Source organism: Phaeoacremonium minimum (assembly GCF_000392275.1).
Source record: "Phaeoacremonium minimum UCRPA7 unplaced genomic scaffold PA7_03_scaffold_376, whole genome shotgun sequence".
NCBI lineage: Eukaryota > Fungi > Ascomycota > Sordariomycetes > Togniniales > Togniniaceae > Phaeoacremonium > Phaeoacremonium minimum.
The window spans coordinates 14,250-30,164 of NW_006921280.1; the positions used below are offsets into that span (position 1 = coordinate 14,250).

Sequence of the window (15,915 nt, forward strand, 5' to 3'; positions counted from 1 at the left end):
GTCCCTCTGAGGACTTGCTCCTTCGATGGTTGCCATTCTTGTCACGCAAAGTGAGAAATCGTCTGGGTAAGCCAGTCTTCATCTTGGCGGACTGCAGAGCCCGGCGGCGGTTGGGCGCAGAGCACGGAGAAGTGGTGGGGTGAGAGAGGTTTCGAGGGGACCAGAAGCCCGATGGCTCGAGGTTATCGCAATTCGGGAGCGCTTAGCATCGTCTGCCCAGTTCGAGAGGTCGCTCGGGTGACGGACAAGCGTGAGAGCCCGACGAGGATATGGATTTGCAGATTATGTTGCGCAGAAACCGATAGACGTCGGTGGGCTGGCCAGCCAAGCCAGGCCTATTAATCGTGTTGGGGGGCACTTGCAGCGGCGGCGAGGAGCGAGCAGCGGGGTTATTGGAGGGGCGCAGGGAAGAATTTCTCGGCGTCAAGATGGATCGACAAGCAGAGCGAACGAACGAGCGCAGACGAGTTTCGTGTCGCGAGCGGCGAGAAACCGAGAGATAGCAGACAATCGGTTGCGACGCGGGCTTTGGAAAGAATGCCCCTAATCTGCCAGGTGTAAACTGAGCGCAAAAGCCTGGTTCACAAGTCGATGTGTCCTCTCTGCCTCTCTCTTTGAATAATTAAAAAGTCGGTACCTAATTAGATTCTCGCGGCGGGAGGGTATGACGACGCGCAACCAACCCAGGCGGACACTTAAGGTACCCGTTTATAGGTAGCTAAGGTACCTAGGTATACCTATCTACCTAGACGGCGGCTGAGGCCGGCCCCGGGGTAGTCAGTCACGTAAGTGCAGTTATACAGGTAGCCACGGATTAGTGGGCTCGAGCGGCGACACTGGGGCGAGTTGTGAAGTGAAGTGGGATGGATGGGTGTGTCGGGCTTCAGCTACTTTCCGCAACAGCGGCCATATGCGCTCTCGTCACTTTGAGAAAGAAAGAATATGTCGTTGATTTATATGTCGCTACTTTTCTATGAGGAGAGAAAACCGAAAAGCGCAACTAACTAAGACCTGAAGCAGATGGAGCGAAAAGTCCAGACTGGGCCTCGAACCGGCATGCAAAAGGGAAAGATGGGCTGTTCATCTCCCACAGTTCAGACCAGGGACAGACCGTTCGGTGTCTAATGCAGTGGCATTGTGTGTGTGTCTCTCCCGACGATCCGACTAGATCTCACCAAACAGGCCACTGGGCGTGGGCGCAGATCTGCAATGGGGAATAAAGCGCTGTCGGTCCTTTTTTGTCTTCGCTGAGGGTGACCTGCCGTGGGAGTCTTACTTGACTCACCTCAGTTAGTTTCGCTGCCAGACTCTTCGCTTGTCCGTCACTCTGTAACCGCCCGCCCAACAGAGTTGCCTTCGGTTGGCTTTCTGTCAGACAGGCATGCAATTGGATGGACGTAAATGTGTTGCAAAGTGCATCATTGCACCTTACATATGTAGTTGAATAGGTAGATAGGGTAGGTATGGTACGTGGTACGATCTGCTGGCCATCAATCCCTCCAATCTATCTGATCGTCTTGCGCTGTCTGTCTATCACATCTAGCCTATGCTGTATACACGAATACGCATGTCATGAGAACTGCTTAGACGATCATGTTTGTCTGTTGGCCATCGCCTAAAGTCGTTTTCAGTTAGGCGAGGCCCCAATGACGATGACGGCTGCCTTCAATGTTGCCCTTGCGCAGGTGATCTTCAATATCGTCGATGGTCAAGCAGACATGGTCCCTGTTAGTCTAGCTACCAAGCAGACCCCGCCCTGGCCGGCTCAGCCGATAGCGACATGCGATCTAAATATCTGAACAGCAGGCGGGGCTGACGTTGTACTGTAGTGTAGATGACGAAAAGTCTAGACCGGCACAGGCAGGGTGAGGCAGGGGTCAAGAGATCATCGACATCTAGAATCGACAAGGCAAAAGTCGGTGCCTGCCCCGAGTCCGCGGTTACAATGCACTTTTGCTGTTTCCCGTCTGTGGCCGACCCGACACCGCCTGCCGACGTGGGGAAATCCCGTTACGTCTGAAGGGTATCACGTGTGTCGTGGCCTGTTCCATCGGGCGGGTTAGGGGTGAGTTCCTGGCCCATGCCTTCTTCCTTCAGGGCGGGCAGGTTTTGGCGGGGTACCTAGGTGTCCCCTCCTGCCCCTGCAAGGGCGAGCTAAGGTGACCTAACGCAACGCAACGCAAAGCAACGCATCGCATCCCGTGTTGCGGGATGGTAGCTAGCTAGTTAGCTCAAATCTTCCGACACTGACCTCATCCCACCACTGCCACCGCTTTCTCACGTTTTCTCCCGCTTGACCTCCTCGTCCTCCTCCTTTCCCACAATGGACGGCTCCTCAGCATCGTCAGGCTCCCCGCCTCCCGAAGGCGCGACCGACATCCACCAGCCCTTCACTCGCGCCGAGCGAATGCTGCAGCTCAGCGAGATCGACCAGGTATGCTAGCCTCCCTCTACACCCTCCCCTGCCGCACTCGCTAACCGCCTCCCGCAGGACGTCACCACCCTCCTCGAGCTGACAGGCAAAGCGATCCAGAGCCTGGGCAAGCAGAAGAGCCCCTCGTCCAATGGCGACATGTCGACCGACCAGCAGACCGAGGCGTTCAAGGGCTCCATGGACGCCTTCTTGTCTACGCTGCACCGCGTCGATGTCCGACTGAAGCGGCAGATCATGGCGCTCGAGGAGGCGGGCATCATTAGCCTGGGCGCCGCCAAGGAGACGAAGCAGCCAGGCGTCGGCGCAATCGAGCCGAATGGCGTCGGCAACATTGGAAATCTGGACGTGGGCTGGCTCAACAGTCGGAGCAACAAGGTTGAGAGGGACATGGAGGCAGAGCTGTGGACCAAGGCGAGGGAACACCTGGAGGGCCTAGTGGAAAATGGCGGCAGGGAGAGGGACGTCGAGATGAAGGAGTGAGTCGACCTTGCTCTTGGAAGAGGCATTCACGGTACCCACAAAGGTGCCGGCAATACTCCACTGGAGTCGACTCCAGACGGCGATGAAGAACCTCGAACGGGATTGCTATGCTATAGTACTGAGACGGTCCCTTGAGAAACAGCATCAACGGCTTCCTACACGCGACACATCCTCCAAGCTCCACGAACAACTCGATGGTCCTGGTTATCACGCTAGCCTAGTCCGCGCCTGTGCAAAGCTGGTCGAACCCGCCAACAGGAATATTAATCGGGTCCGGCACGAAGACAGACGGATTCATGCTGCGTTCTGTCAGCCTTGCCTAACTGAGAGTTGAAGAATGACTCAAATGGGTGGAACTCACATAGCATTGAAGCCGACGCACTCGAAGCGCTCGGTCGAGCTATTCACATCGACATAGCGCCCGAAATACGAGAGACAGCCGTCTCTGAGTTGGCAATGGAACTGACACTTGAACGCTCCATAGAGATCCATATCACCGCCATGTGTGAGACCAATATTCTAGAAACAAATAGTCAATGAACAGCACCAAACTAGACGTCTCGTAATCAACATCTAGAACTCACCATGGTCATCATGGCGTGTTGTGAAGACCACGTCTTGTCAACGCCGTAGGAAGTCTGCGTAGCAGGCACAGGCGTCACGGAAGCAAAGTTGATCTGCCAGCTTCCCTCCGTGCCCGTCGCCGCAGCGGCGCCAATGACACAGCTCGGGGCTGCGACCGGCTCGCTGGGGTCAGACACGGCTGGAGCACCGGCCGCGAGTTTGCCGAATACAAAAACGAACACCATGGCACTCGTGAGCTTGGTGAATATCATCTTGGTTGTCAAACTTTGAGGGTTGGTGAGATATTGTAACAAAAGAGCTACGAACACTGCCAGAGCCGATGTCGTGGAGGCTAGTCTTTCTGAATGACTCCAGTTCCTGAGACAGCTTCAGGACGTAGCAGCGAAGTACTCGGGCGGATGATTACAAAGTAGATGATGCCAAATGCCAACAAAGTGAAATTCGTGTGCGAAGGTGTGTTTCATGAAAGAAATACTCGTTCACGGCGAGACTATACCCAGGTAGTCATCTCTTCGAATTTCTGCAAACGAACTTGACACCTCTCCTCGGTAAATTCGTCTGAGCTAGCTCTCACCAAATGATTTTACCTCATTCCTACTACTCTAGCCAATCCTGAGCATTGAATTTTTGCTGTAACATAAATCACATTGCCAACAACTCCCCCTTCCATCAGACTAGAGATCATTCGGCCTGGGACATGGTGGCTCTAGGGGGGGAAGTGCGTGTGTGGCAAAGAAAAGTCCCAGATGCATCGGCTAATTACATCCCCTCCACGACTCCTGGCAGAATACAGCAATGATTCCTCCCCCAGCTTTGTGAACCTATGTGATGTGATCTTGTTTACATCCATGTAAATTACCACTGCCTTGCCGGGTGTTCTGGTCTACCAGGTTTGATGAACCCGCCACTTACCTTCTCGCAAGCTTTACCCCTGAATGACGGCCTCACCGGACGGGACGTCTGCTCCGGAAACCAGGAATTGTGTCCCAAAGATTGCCATTTCCTTTGGTTTACTGATGTCGAGGAGATAAAGGCAACTATTCAAAAACACGGCTTGTTCCACTGTAACCGTTTGTCTTGTGCTACGAGTAGTCACATCTCAATTATCGCACCAGCCTCAAAAAATCACAACTGCCTAACAACTATCCATGCATGGTACTGAGCAAGGTGTTTCAACGACCAAAAAAAATATACCATCTCAACGCCAACGATGCACTCCGCCTTTAAGTCAAATGTAATACTGCCTGTGTGACGGAAGATGAGACGAATGAGATAAATCAATAACCAGACCACTCAGACCACTGTCATTCATTCAGACCACAGCTCGTTTTCAAATAATGAAAGTCTTGCTGCCTTCGACGAGCCCAGCTGCGATTTTCGAAATGGCCACCCAACTCGGTGCGAATTGAAGCGCTTCGTCCAGCGCAGGAATCGTCCCGGGCGTATTGATGTCGCTCCAGAGACAGGATACCTCACCCTCCATACCTGGTGCTCGCGCCTTCAACTCATCCGGTCCATCATGTTCTTGACCATCATCGACCTCAGTCAGAGGGTCCACATCCTTGGCATCAACATCCCATTCGATATCAACAAACCAAGTCTTGTTCCAGTCTCTTCTCCACAGCAAGATTTCGTAAATGCCGCTCTCAGGGACAGCTCCGAAGCGATCATCCCAGCCCGTGCCGTCCTTTATGGTGAAGTTGATTGCCTTCTTGAATCTCAGATAGCAAGCCTTCGTGTTCTTGGCATTGACGGCCAGAGAAGCAGTTCCTGGCGCAGATCCGTGCGTGATGTTGACGGAGACGAGATCTGTGAAGCTCTTCTGCGGAGGCACGCCGGGGATGACGTTGCCGGCAAGAACTGGCGGAACATCCACGCCGTCATACACACATTCTCTGATGTTATAACGATTCTTTGCATCGCGGCATGTCACCTCCTTGCCTGCGGCAGAGGGTAGTTCTGCGATTATTGGCCGAAGATAATCCTCGATGCCCACGAACTTGACTGTCGACTCTCCCGTGTCAAGATTGACGAGTTGTTGCCAGTACGCCTTATACCTGCTGTCCGCGGAGAACGGGAAAGCAACCAAGTTATAAATTAGGGTGCCGACGAATACGCAGAGGAGGAAAAGGGGAATATGATGAGTTACGCGATGAATAAAGGGTGTGATCGGGAGCAAAAGCAAGATGCTGCACAGAGCAGTGAGTAGGAATGGTAGTAGGGGACTCGAGCCATCCGGACCAGTCTGGGCAACTGCGTCCAAGAACACCAGACCAATTTGGGTCACTAAAATAATGGTGAAAGGGCCTAAAATCAGGAACTGCAGAAGCCATGTCCATGTCGGTAGGTTACCCGACCAAGGTTGTTCGTCCTCGTAAGGTTGTGGCCCGTCATCAGGCTGTTGGTCCTTTCGTGTGACATCAGTTAGAGCCTGGATGGACCGGCGGTACGTGGTCGCAAACGTCGTGCGCGCATTATCTCCATTTGCTCGACCACCGACAAGTGGTGTCGTCTCAGTTGCCGGCTCTCCCTCTTCGTCATCATCTCTGTCCCGAGCAGTAGCAGGATCCACTTCCCCTGGGCTCGGCGCGATCAACGCATCAGCACTAGGAACTGCTTGCAGGCTGTCTCTCACTTGATCTTCTTCTTGAGCTCTTACTCCATAAGTCCGCATGTTTGGCAGAGCAAAAAGCTCAGTGAATGCGATGAGGGTAGACAGAAAGACAGCCGACTGGAAGAACACAAACGGGTAGCCGGAAGCAATCTTGAACCTGTCCTCGAATACGGTCACAGCCACAAGAATAGCCCACGAGAGAATAAATAGCCATATGTGAACATAGCCTCTATGCAAAGCACTCGGTCTTGCAAAGTCTGCACCTTTCATGATGGACCAGAAGACGAAGTAGAAGAGCGATGTCATCATTGCCCAGCTATAATATGTCAGCTTTTGATCTTGGTAACAAATCAGAACTAGAGCAGAACTCACACGGCATATTCGCTGCTATAGACAATGAATGGGTTCACCTTCTTCAGCAGTAATGCAGCACCAAAATTCAATGCTCCGGCGACAATGAGTGCGAAAGGAAACCGGAAGAAGCCTTTCCACCCCCCAATCTTGACCTTCTCGACATCGCCCGAATCAAGCTCATCAGTCTCAGAAGTATTGACTTTAGACGAGAAGAAATAGTATTTCCCATACTTGTGTAAGACATAGGTGAGAAGGACCAAGATTAGTGGTGTGGCAATAAGCAAAGTCAGAGACCATGCGAACATGCCACGCAAGTTAAAAAGAACAAAGCCTTTGCCAAAGAGATCGAACCAGACCCCGTCGCTGGTCTTGCCGTTAGGAACCTTAGTGTCGTCACCGTCGCTACGTTCCCCAAGGAACTTCTTCCCCCAGTCACCAGACAGGCTATCAACAGTAGTGATGGAAGCAGAGAGCATGTGCCACAGACTTGCTCGACTAGTGTGTCTCGCATCATCTTGGTTGGTGTGATACCTTGCTCGAGGACGATAGAAGGCTATATCCGCGCCCCTCGCACCGTAATTACCGTTGAATACAACGTAGTCTGTCTGACTTCGGATGAATCCCAGACCAAATGCGTCTGATCCAATAACGGTGCCAAATGGGTCCTTGACTCCAGCATAAGCAGCTGTCACGTCCTGGTCCGTAGTCCGGAAGAGTATAGCTCGTCCTCCAGCACCAGCTCCCTCGAGGTTCAAGAAGCTGTGAACAAATGGCATCAGCGGACTCTTCCCAAATGCCCTAGCGCCGTAAAGGTAGTCCTCTTCTGCATTGTTCAGAAGCGCTACAATTCCATGCTCAGGCTGATGTCCTGGAGTGGTGAAATATTTGATGAGTTGCAACACGGTGATAACACCCACGCCGTCATCGGTTGCGCCGTATCCAGTAGATACACTTTGTGAGATCAGTAAAACAAGTATCGAATTTCAAATACTGGGGAGGGCCTACGAGTCATAGTGCGCGTTCACAAGAACTCCTCCTTTGCCGATTTCCTTTTGGCGATCAGTGTTGGCAGACTTCCACCAATCTCCATCTTCATCTAGGGTACCTCGAATGTACACTATTATATTAGTCCCTTCGAAATAAGTGGCAACTCCTGGGCCAGTAGCAATGACGCCTCCAAAAAGGCATGTCACGTTAGAAAGCAAATCGTTGAAGACGGTCACATCATATCCTGAAGTGGGCTGAACATCAGATGCAGATGCTGCCTGATTGGAGCCCTTTTCAGCCAAAGCCGTCGTGGATCGACGATTTTGACCAGAGAGGGACAGATGTTTAGAGCTGTAGTTAGAACTTTGGAACAGCCTATGTCAGACATATCTTGCTGCAAGGGAGGAGTGGGAAGAGTTAGACAGTGTGCTTACGGGGGCTTGCTGATAGTTGTCTCTGTGTTCCAAGATACGCCATTCTCGTCCAAAATGTCCTGGATCCTCAGAAGTAGCCAGTTGCGCACTTCATCATTCCTGTGGCTGTTGTAGGGGTGATAGCCATTCGTGAGAGTGGCGAGATCCAGCCATGCCTCCGTGATATTAATGCCTTCCAATGGAGTGGGATCTGTAGGTGCTGGGGGTACACTCTCGTTGACGACGATGAGAGGAATGACGAGCGCAAGATAGATGACTGTCGTCCAGAAGGAGACTTGTGCCGGTCGGAACGCAAAGGGATTCATGATGAATAGAGCATAAGGCTCAAAGATCCAAGATGCTATGCGCCAATGCCTTGTCGTAGGTAGTGGATTATAATTATCAAAACACGTGAGTGCATGAAGTTTGGTGAAAGCGCCTCCTATGTTGATGCTACTGAAATAAGAACATCTGAGGAGCTGAAGTCTGAAGTGTCACGATGCGGTTGCCGATACAGGCAGATTCGTATTTCCGAGGCAGGTCGCACCTTTCAACAGGTAGCCCCTCTCTTGAGGTGAGACGACACTGCCCAAGCGAGAGTTCACTATCAGGCTTTGACGGAACCAGAAATCCTCTAGGAGTCAGGTCCTATGGCACTTCAATCGAGGTTGAACTGCGCGGCGTGCTGAGTGGCGGATTTGTCTCGTTGGATTGACCTGAAGGTGCAATAGAGGAGTACGAGGTCAGCAGCGTCACCATGCCTGCAGGTGGCCCAAGCTCCTACAAGGGTCGCTCAAAGCTTCCGCCGCTCTGCGGGGTCATGCATGGACGGTAAGTTACTAAAAACAGTACAAGCGCGCCACCAAAATCTACCTTAGTAGGAGTTTACCTCTCTGTAACGCGCTCCCAGGCCTTTCACAATCCATGTATCCACACCATATCAAGATGATTCAGCTGGTGTCAAAGAACAAAGGAGCTTCTAGAAATATGGCAATTTAATGTCGGTGAAATAGCAGAGCATATTTAAGGACATCACATGAAGACAGCAGGTTACGAAGTACAGCGTTACGTATTTCTACTAAGTTATCAGTCTGTGCCAGCCTTAGAGAGACCAACCTATTATACAGTCAGTACAAAAAGCATTTCCACTATAGCTATTTAGTATCTCGTAGTTCCGTCTCGGCTTGCTGTTTCTGTAAACCTATCGCAGCCTACTGGCATCAGACTAAAGGTGAGTTGAAAACCAAAACAAAAAATACAGACAAGTAATAGTCAGCATGTTAGTAACCCTCGGTTAACTATGGCAACTACTACGACCTGGGATGTCCTTAGGCTCCCGGAGGAGGGGGAGGAGGGAAGTCGCTTGGTGGTGGCGGCGGCGCTCCATCCGGAGGGGGAGGAGGAGGTGGAACCATCGAGCCGGCATACTGCTGGATCAAGGCATTGATATTTCCGGGAAGTCCAGGAGGTGCACTCAGACCTGGAGGAGCTCCAGGGGGAGCGGCGGCTCCCATGCCCGGAGGCGCACCATAGCCTGCATAGCCTCCATAACTTCCATAACCGCCTGATTGAGCCCCAGGGGCTTGCTGCCATGGAGCGGTGCCGGGAGGAGCAGAAGAGCCGTAATTGCTCTGTCCACCGTAGTAGCTATCGCCGTTGTTATCGTTATTGCGACTACCACGGTCGCGAGCCCAGGGCGCCGGACCGCCAGAGGCTCCGCCGCCGCCACCAGCTTCATTATCGCGGTCATTGTTGCGGCTACGCCAAGGTGCAGGGCCGCCAGTAGGCCCTCGCTGCCAAGGCTTCGCGTCTCCGTTATTGTTGTTGTAAGATCCAGGACCAGCTTCGATGCGGGCAGGGGCAGCTCCTCCGCCGCCAAGCTCTTGCATGAGTTGCTAGATATCGATTAGTAGCTGTTTGTGAGAGACATGAAAGCCATGAAGCTTACCTCGTACTCCTTGTCTACAGTCTCTCCGCCCCCAATGCGTCCAGCAGGGCGGCCAGCCCCAGGGCCGTCATTGCGCCAACTGGCGCCCCGCTGCCTGTCAGGACAGTCTCTTGCCATATGTCCTGCATTGCCGCAAACACGGCAGATGATGTTGGCAGTGAAGTTCTGCTTCTCGGGACAGTCATATTTACGATGACCGATCTGTCCACAGTTCTGACAAGCCTGGTTCTCATCATCACGCAATGTTCCGTTGAGGGCGGCAAGTTCACGGAGCTGGTTCCGCTTCAGTTCGTTCTGGCCTTCAGGGATGGAGGCAGCCTAAGCTGGTTAGTAAAGGATGAGAATCAAGAATTGCTTCTAGAACTTACAGTTTCGATAACATTGTGGATGAGCTTCTTGGCCTTGTTAACCTTTTCTTCGGTGTCGGCCATAATTAGGCAGTGAAGATCTTCTTCCTGGTTACTAGCATGTGCAGCGTCACTTCTGCCTTTGCCCTCCTTGACTGAGCCTTTCCCGCGAATGGCAATCTTGGCACCAGATTCTGATTCCATTTTCTTGAGTGTGTTGCCACGAGGACCAATAAGTAAGCCGACTTTAGTAAGTAAAGCTAAGTGTTAGTCTTTGTATCAAAATGGGAGAGCATGTGTGGAAAATTTAGTTCGACAAGGCGAAGGACAGAGCATCCAAGCGAATACAATTCCCACGCCTCGTAAGAGACCAAGGGGCAGGGGTAACATCGTTAGAAAGGTTAGAGGGTTAGCAATCATACTGAAGTTAATCTCCGGGTAATCATTGACCGGCACGTAGACCTTCTCTTGGGTCTTTGTTGGCCGACGGTAGTCCTGAGGAGGGTGGTAGTTTGGGATGGTCTGTATATAATTAGTCATCTGCTTTGGAATCGGCGATGGGGAAGCTCACCTTCATAGCCTTTTCAATCAACTTGTGACGCTCATCCTCGAGGCGCTTTCGATAGCGGTATTCCCTAGTGTTGACACGACGACCATGATTATCATATTGAGGGGGAGGTGACGGTGAGCTGTGATTCGGTTATTAGTGGCTATAATGACTGAGATGACCAAAAGAACTTACCGATCGCCGTCAGCTGGAACGACATCGTCAATCTTAAGCTTTTGACTGATCTCCTCGATGCGCAAATGGAGAGTGTAAGCCTCTAGTTGTTCGCTTGTCATATTTGCCACGATCGCGGTGGGAAGACCCATGAGACCAGCAGCCTTGTTCTCGGAGGCATCACCCCATCGATTACGCTTCTTTCGTCGTCGCGGACCGTCGGCGTCAGTTCCTATCACAAGATTAGAATGGACTATTTGCGGAATGAACACGGTCGGGTGCATACGCGGCTCAGGGCTACGACCACGCTTCAGGTCGCGATCTCCGTAGGAGTCGCCATTCGAGTAGGAAGAGCTGTTGTAGCTATTGTCAGGCTCATCTTCGCCGCCGAACCGGCGAGTTTTCCCCAAGGGGATATTGTTGGATCCGGTAATTCCCTGATTTCTCCACGACATTGCTGTGATATCTGTGTGGTGATGGCAGTAAGTTCGATGGAAGAGGGAGAATAGAATATGTCAAGAACCACAAAGAGGCGACAGAACGGGGCGGAACGGCAATTAGAGTTACCTGGAATTTTCTGGCTCACGTGATCGTGGGGCCTGGTTCCCAATTTCCTGCCGCTGGCCATGCAGGTCTACACTAAAGTCTACCGGACCTAAGTCCCCACCCACGTTCAGGGAATTACAGAAGCTCTTTTTATCCAGCGGTTTGGATTAATGAAGGCTTCCTGAGGTACCGGCTCGCAACGGTCTGTAACGGTCCGTAAAGTCGCCTGCTCGTAATCTTCCTAGGTAAATTTGACTGACTGACAAACTCATGTTGGAAGGGTCAAAGCTGTCTGATGACTAATAATCCACGATTCACAGTGATATGCAACTTGGGGCCATGTTGTCTTCTTGGAGCCAAGGCCAGTATCTGCTCATTGATAGCCTATGAAGACTGCCCTTGAGTCAGTCTCATTCATATGTCTGCAACCTCATACGCCAACCCCTCCCGGCAGGAGTATCACTATCAAATATTCGCATGCCTGCACCTTCACATATACTAATGATAGTTTGTCTCACAGCTTTCACTTCATAAACAGTAGCTCTGCCGTTGAGTGCTCCTTTAAGATGACCTTTTAGTTGAGGTTTCATCTGTCTCTCGAGTCAACAAAAAGCTTGTCCGTCCGTAAACGCACTCATCCTTCGTCTTGTGGTATGAGGCTAGCGATTAGGACAAAGAAGGCCTCAGCAGCCGAGCGGACAACAGTGTTGTGCTACGCAGCAGCCTGATCTCTCTGCTCGTTGACCGGCAGCTGTCCCTCGTCTCGCACATGCGGAAGAAGTACGATGACACGGGCAAACCTTGCTTCAACGACGTAAATATCTTGGTCGTCCTGTCAGATGTTCTCACTGACAATCTGCAAGACCCGGTTTTGGAAAAAGTATTTATTTGATCAGATTCGGCCCAGACCACTCTCTACAATACATAATAGGATATACAATGAGACGTCATACCATTTTCTTTCTTCATGGCAATCAGTTTCACACAATATAATGTTTTCGATCAATAGTCCTCTTTCTTGGAGAATGTATTTTTATCTTTTGACGCTTTCGGCGAATGCGTGACTGATCTGGGATGGCTTCTCGACCTGGAGAAAGCACAACGTTTGTCGAATCGCTGCATTAGGCTTGAACTCTTATGTCTGGACTTGCATCTTGCCTAGAACAGAAGGCTCCAGAGCACTTCTGGAAACTATTGGTTCGAATGATTTCGTGACATAACTTCATCCTTTTATCTGGCTTTCATTGAGATTGACAGTGCCTTGGTCGTCTTCAGTTGTATCGGCTGAGTCTACACTAGCGAAAACTATGCTCCGGATTGCCTGAATGAGTCTTCATTACAAGTAGAGAATTGGACGCTGAAAGTTATCAGTATTCTCCAGTTCCTCTATCGGTCCGGTAGAAGGTTACAATCGAGATGATTTTGGGCGGATAGGCTTATTGCACTTTCGGTACAGTGGCAGTCGTCAAAGATCTGATCAACGTACTCTCCATTCGGTGCCCTGTCAGCTTCTGTGGTATCTTGGCCATGGAAGACTCTGCCTGTGTCACCTTTTACTCAATGTGAAGCCTAGTCTATTTGGGATTTTCGTTGCCTTCGCTCCTGGGGTCTCGGCTTTTCTCATGATTCTGTCGGACAATATCATTGAGCCTGTATAAGATAGAAGGATCATGGAGCCTGACTGTAACCCTCCCTTCCCCAGTCCTGACCATTACCAGTGGCAGGAGCCACGCTCAAACCTTGTCATTAGTAAGAACAATACATAGACCACATTGAGTTGCTGACTGAGGCCGAATCCTACAGCTGCTGTCACCTTCTAGGCCCTTCTTCCATTGCCTGTGCTGGGTTTAGGTGTTCGTGGAAAGTTACAGGGCTGAGATTGGTGATCTTCTCTGAACCTAATCTTTGCATAATGCGAATATGCAAACCAGCCTATTTTTTCCGCAGCTGTTCCTTCCTGTCTCACGGATCGTCGTATCTACCTATGATATTCTAGATTTCTTACGCCACTATATAGTGTGGTATAAAATCGCGGGAAAGACCAAAATTATGATTATAACAACTATATTTGTTTGATCTGATTCAACCCAGATCACTCTGTCCAACACATATTAAGATACACAAGGAGACATAATATCATTGTCTCTTCTTCACAGTACCAATATAACACAATAAAACGTTCTAGACCGTAGCAATGATATATATACTAAGAGAAGAATATTCATTAATTTTACTATATTTGCTAACGTTATATTGAGATTCATCTTGTTTAAGATGCTATTCATTAGCTTCTACTTTGTTTTTACTCTTCTCATAGCATAATTTACTTATATCACCCTAGTAGCTGAGCTTTGCCTTACAATTGTGGTGACCTACAAAGTCACAGTTACAGTACACGGAGGACTACCACGCCTTTGCGTCGACATAAGTCCCTAGCTACTTCGATACTTTTTGCGGGCGGGCCATACAGGGCGCAGATGTCCTCCAGAATAGGCTTAACAGTGTGCAGATAACCTAACTCATTGAGTGTGGCCCTCTGGTTGGCTACGGTGTTCCCTGTCCATAGTGTCCAAGGATTGCCACCAGGAGGTATTTGATTCCAAATTGTAACAGTGACAAGTATGCAGTCAACTAGAGCTGTGTAACTCGAGACGTAGGGACCAAACTCATCGTTACAGACCAATCAGAAGCCTGCTTTCCTACCCCTAAGTAAGCAAAATGTATATCCCCAGAGCTTGAGTAAATGCATGGCTCCTGATTTGTCTGCCGTGCTTTGACTGGCGAATCACCTGTAGTGTTTACATGAAGCTGTTATATAAATGTCTTTTGAACTGCCTTTGCGGACACCAAGCAATTCGGATTATACCCAAGATTATTAGCACTACTACCTCTTTCAAAGTTTTGATTCATACAGGTTAAGCCGCCCTCATATCAATACTTCAATCTAAGTTCCACGTATTGTCTCGAATTCCATTACTTATCCGCAACTATGCCGGACTACGCAACCATCAACCTCCATCCAGCCACGCACGCCCCTTCCTCCCTGAAAACCACCATCTACGATGCTATCTCCATCGGCTCCGGCTGGGCTGGCCGCACCTTTGCCGCCCACATCGTCAAAGCCGGTCTTTCTGCCATCGTCATCGAGGACGAGCTCGTGGGCGGCGAGTGCCCCTTCTGGGCCTGCGTCCCTAGCAAGGCGCTGCTGCGGCCGCAGGAGGCTCTGGACGAGGCCCTTGCGGTGGGAGGGGCCAGGGAGCGTACCACAGGGGACAGAAGGGTCGACGTGGCCGCTGTGCTCAGGCGGCGCGATGAGTATGCCGGGGTCTGGGACGACACCAAGTTGGCGGTGCCGATAGTGGAGGGCAGCGGGACGACGATAGTCAGGGGGGAGGGGAGGATTGTCGGAGTTAAGAAGGTGAGTGTAAGGAACGTGAATGGGGAAGAGGTGACGCTGGAGGCGAGACATGCTGTCGCTGTGTGCACGGGGAGCGCGCTCTACATTCCTGATATTGCCGGTCTGGCGGAGGCGAAACCTTGGACGGTGAGGCACGCGATTAGTTCCAGCGTAGTGCCGGAAACTCTTGTGATTGTCGGCGCCGGGCCGATTGGGGCGGAGATGGCTACGGTGTATGCGAATCTCGGGTCCAAGGTTACTCTCGTTACGCCCAAGGCCGAGATTCTAGACAAGATTGACGCCGAGGCTGGTGCGACTGTTCGCCGGCGCCTCGAGTCTCGCGGAGGGGCCAACGTTCTGGTCTCAACGGCCGTGACGTCGGCCGAGCGACAGCCAGATGGATTTGTCACAGTCGGTCTCTCCAATGGCAAGTCTCTTCGTGCCCATGAAATCCTGATCGCATCAGGAAGAAAGTCTTGCACTACGGGCATGGGCCTTGAGCAGTTTGGGATCAAGACCGACGGAAGTCCTATCAAAGTCGACGAGTCTCTTCGCGTCCCGTCCGTGGAAGGAGGCTGGCTTTATGCGCTAGGAGATGTCAACGGGCGAGCGCCCACCAGTCATACGAGCAAATATCACGGCCGCATTGCTAGCAATGTCGTCTTGGCGAGCATCAGGGGTTTGGAGGTGACCCCGTCTCCCTGGTCGGCATACGCTGCCACTGCCGACGTGGAAGCAGCGCCGCAAGTCATATTCACGAGCCCCAACGTGGCATCCGTAGGGCTCACGAGAACCAAGGCGCAAGTAGCCGGGAGGCCGATCCGCGAGGTGATTGCTCCGCTCATCACGCTCGGGGCTAGGATCTACGCCGAAGGATACGAGGACGGATGGGCTCAGTGGATCCTGGATAGGGAGACGGGGAGGCTGCTCGGAGCGACGTTTGTGGGCGACTACGCGGCCGAGCTGCTCCACGCCTCGACGGTTGCCATTGCGGGAGGGATGACGCTCGAACGGCTGCTGCATGCACTGCCTCCGTTTCCGACGATGAGCGAGGTTTATCTAAACCTTTTAGACGCAGCTGAAGCTTGA

The 15,915-nt window shown here is 51.5% G+C and overlaps 5 protein-coding genes across 5 annotated transcripts; 2 read left to right on the forward strand and 3 right to left on the reverse strand.

Moving 5' to 3' along the window:
• Nucleotides 1-2,323: 2,323 nt before the first annotated feature.
• On the forward strand, nucleotides 2,324-2,914 carry UCRPA7_4962 (putative mediator complex protein; the record flags this gene model as incomplete). Its single annotated transcript, XM_007917518.1, has 2 exons — nucleotides 2,324-2,434; nucleotides 2,492-2,914. The coding sequence occupies 2 exons, from the start codon at nucleotides 2,324-2,326 to the stop codon at nucleotides 2,912-2,914; spliced, it is 534 nt and encodes a 177-aa protein (XP_007915709.1).
• Nucleotides 2,915-3,131: 217 nt separating this feature from the next.
• UCRPA7_4963 (hypothetical protein) lies at nucleotides 3,132-3,750 on the reverse strand (the record flags this gene model as incomplete). Its single annotated transcript, XM_007917516.1, has 3 exons — nucleotides 3,132-3,213; nucleotides 3,276-3,433; nucleotides 3,499-3,750. 3 exons carry the CDS (start codon nucleotides 3,748-3,750, stop codon nucleotides 3,132-3,134), a joined length of 492 nt encoding a protein of 163 aa, XP_007915707.1.
• A 1,079-nt stretch (nucleotides 3,751-4,829) lies between these two features.
• Nucleotides 4,830-8,193, reverse strand: UCRPA7_4964 (putative peptidase family m28 family protein; the record flags this gene model as incomplete). The annotated part of the gene is made up of 3 exons (XM_007917515.1): nucleotides 4,830-6,429; nucleotides 6,486-7,418; nucleotides 7,889-8,193. 3 exons carry the CDS (start codon nucleotides 8,191-8,193, stop codon nucleotides 4,830-4,832), a joined length of 2,838 nt encoding a protein of 945 aa, XP_007915706.1.
• Nucleotides 8,194-9,195: 1,002 nt separating this feature from the next.
• Nucleotides 9,196-11,338, reverse strand: UCRPA7_4965 (putative branchpoint-bridging protein; the record flags this gene model as incomplete). The annotated part of the gene is made up of 7 exons (XM_007917513.1): nucleotides 9,196-9,762; nucleotides 9,816-10,133; nucleotides 10,184-10,407; nucleotides 10,585-10,684; nucleotides 10,734-10,851; nucleotides 10,905-11,115; nucleotides 11,170-11,338. 7 exons carry the CDS (start codon nucleotides 11,336-11,338, stop codon nucleotides 9,196-9,198), a joined length of 1,707 nt encoding a protein of 568 aa, XP_007915704.1.
• Nucleotides 11,339-14,418: 3,080 nt separating this feature from the next.
• On the forward strand, nucleotides 14,419-15,915 carry UCRPA7_4966 (putative oxidoreductase protein; the record flags this gene model as incomplete). The annotated part of the gene is made up of 1 exon (XM_007917508.1): nucleotides 14,419-15,915. The coding sequence occupies one exon, from the start codon at nucleotides 14,419-14,421 to the stop codon at nucleotides 15,913-15,915; it is 1,497 nt and encodes a 498-aa protein (XP_007915699.1).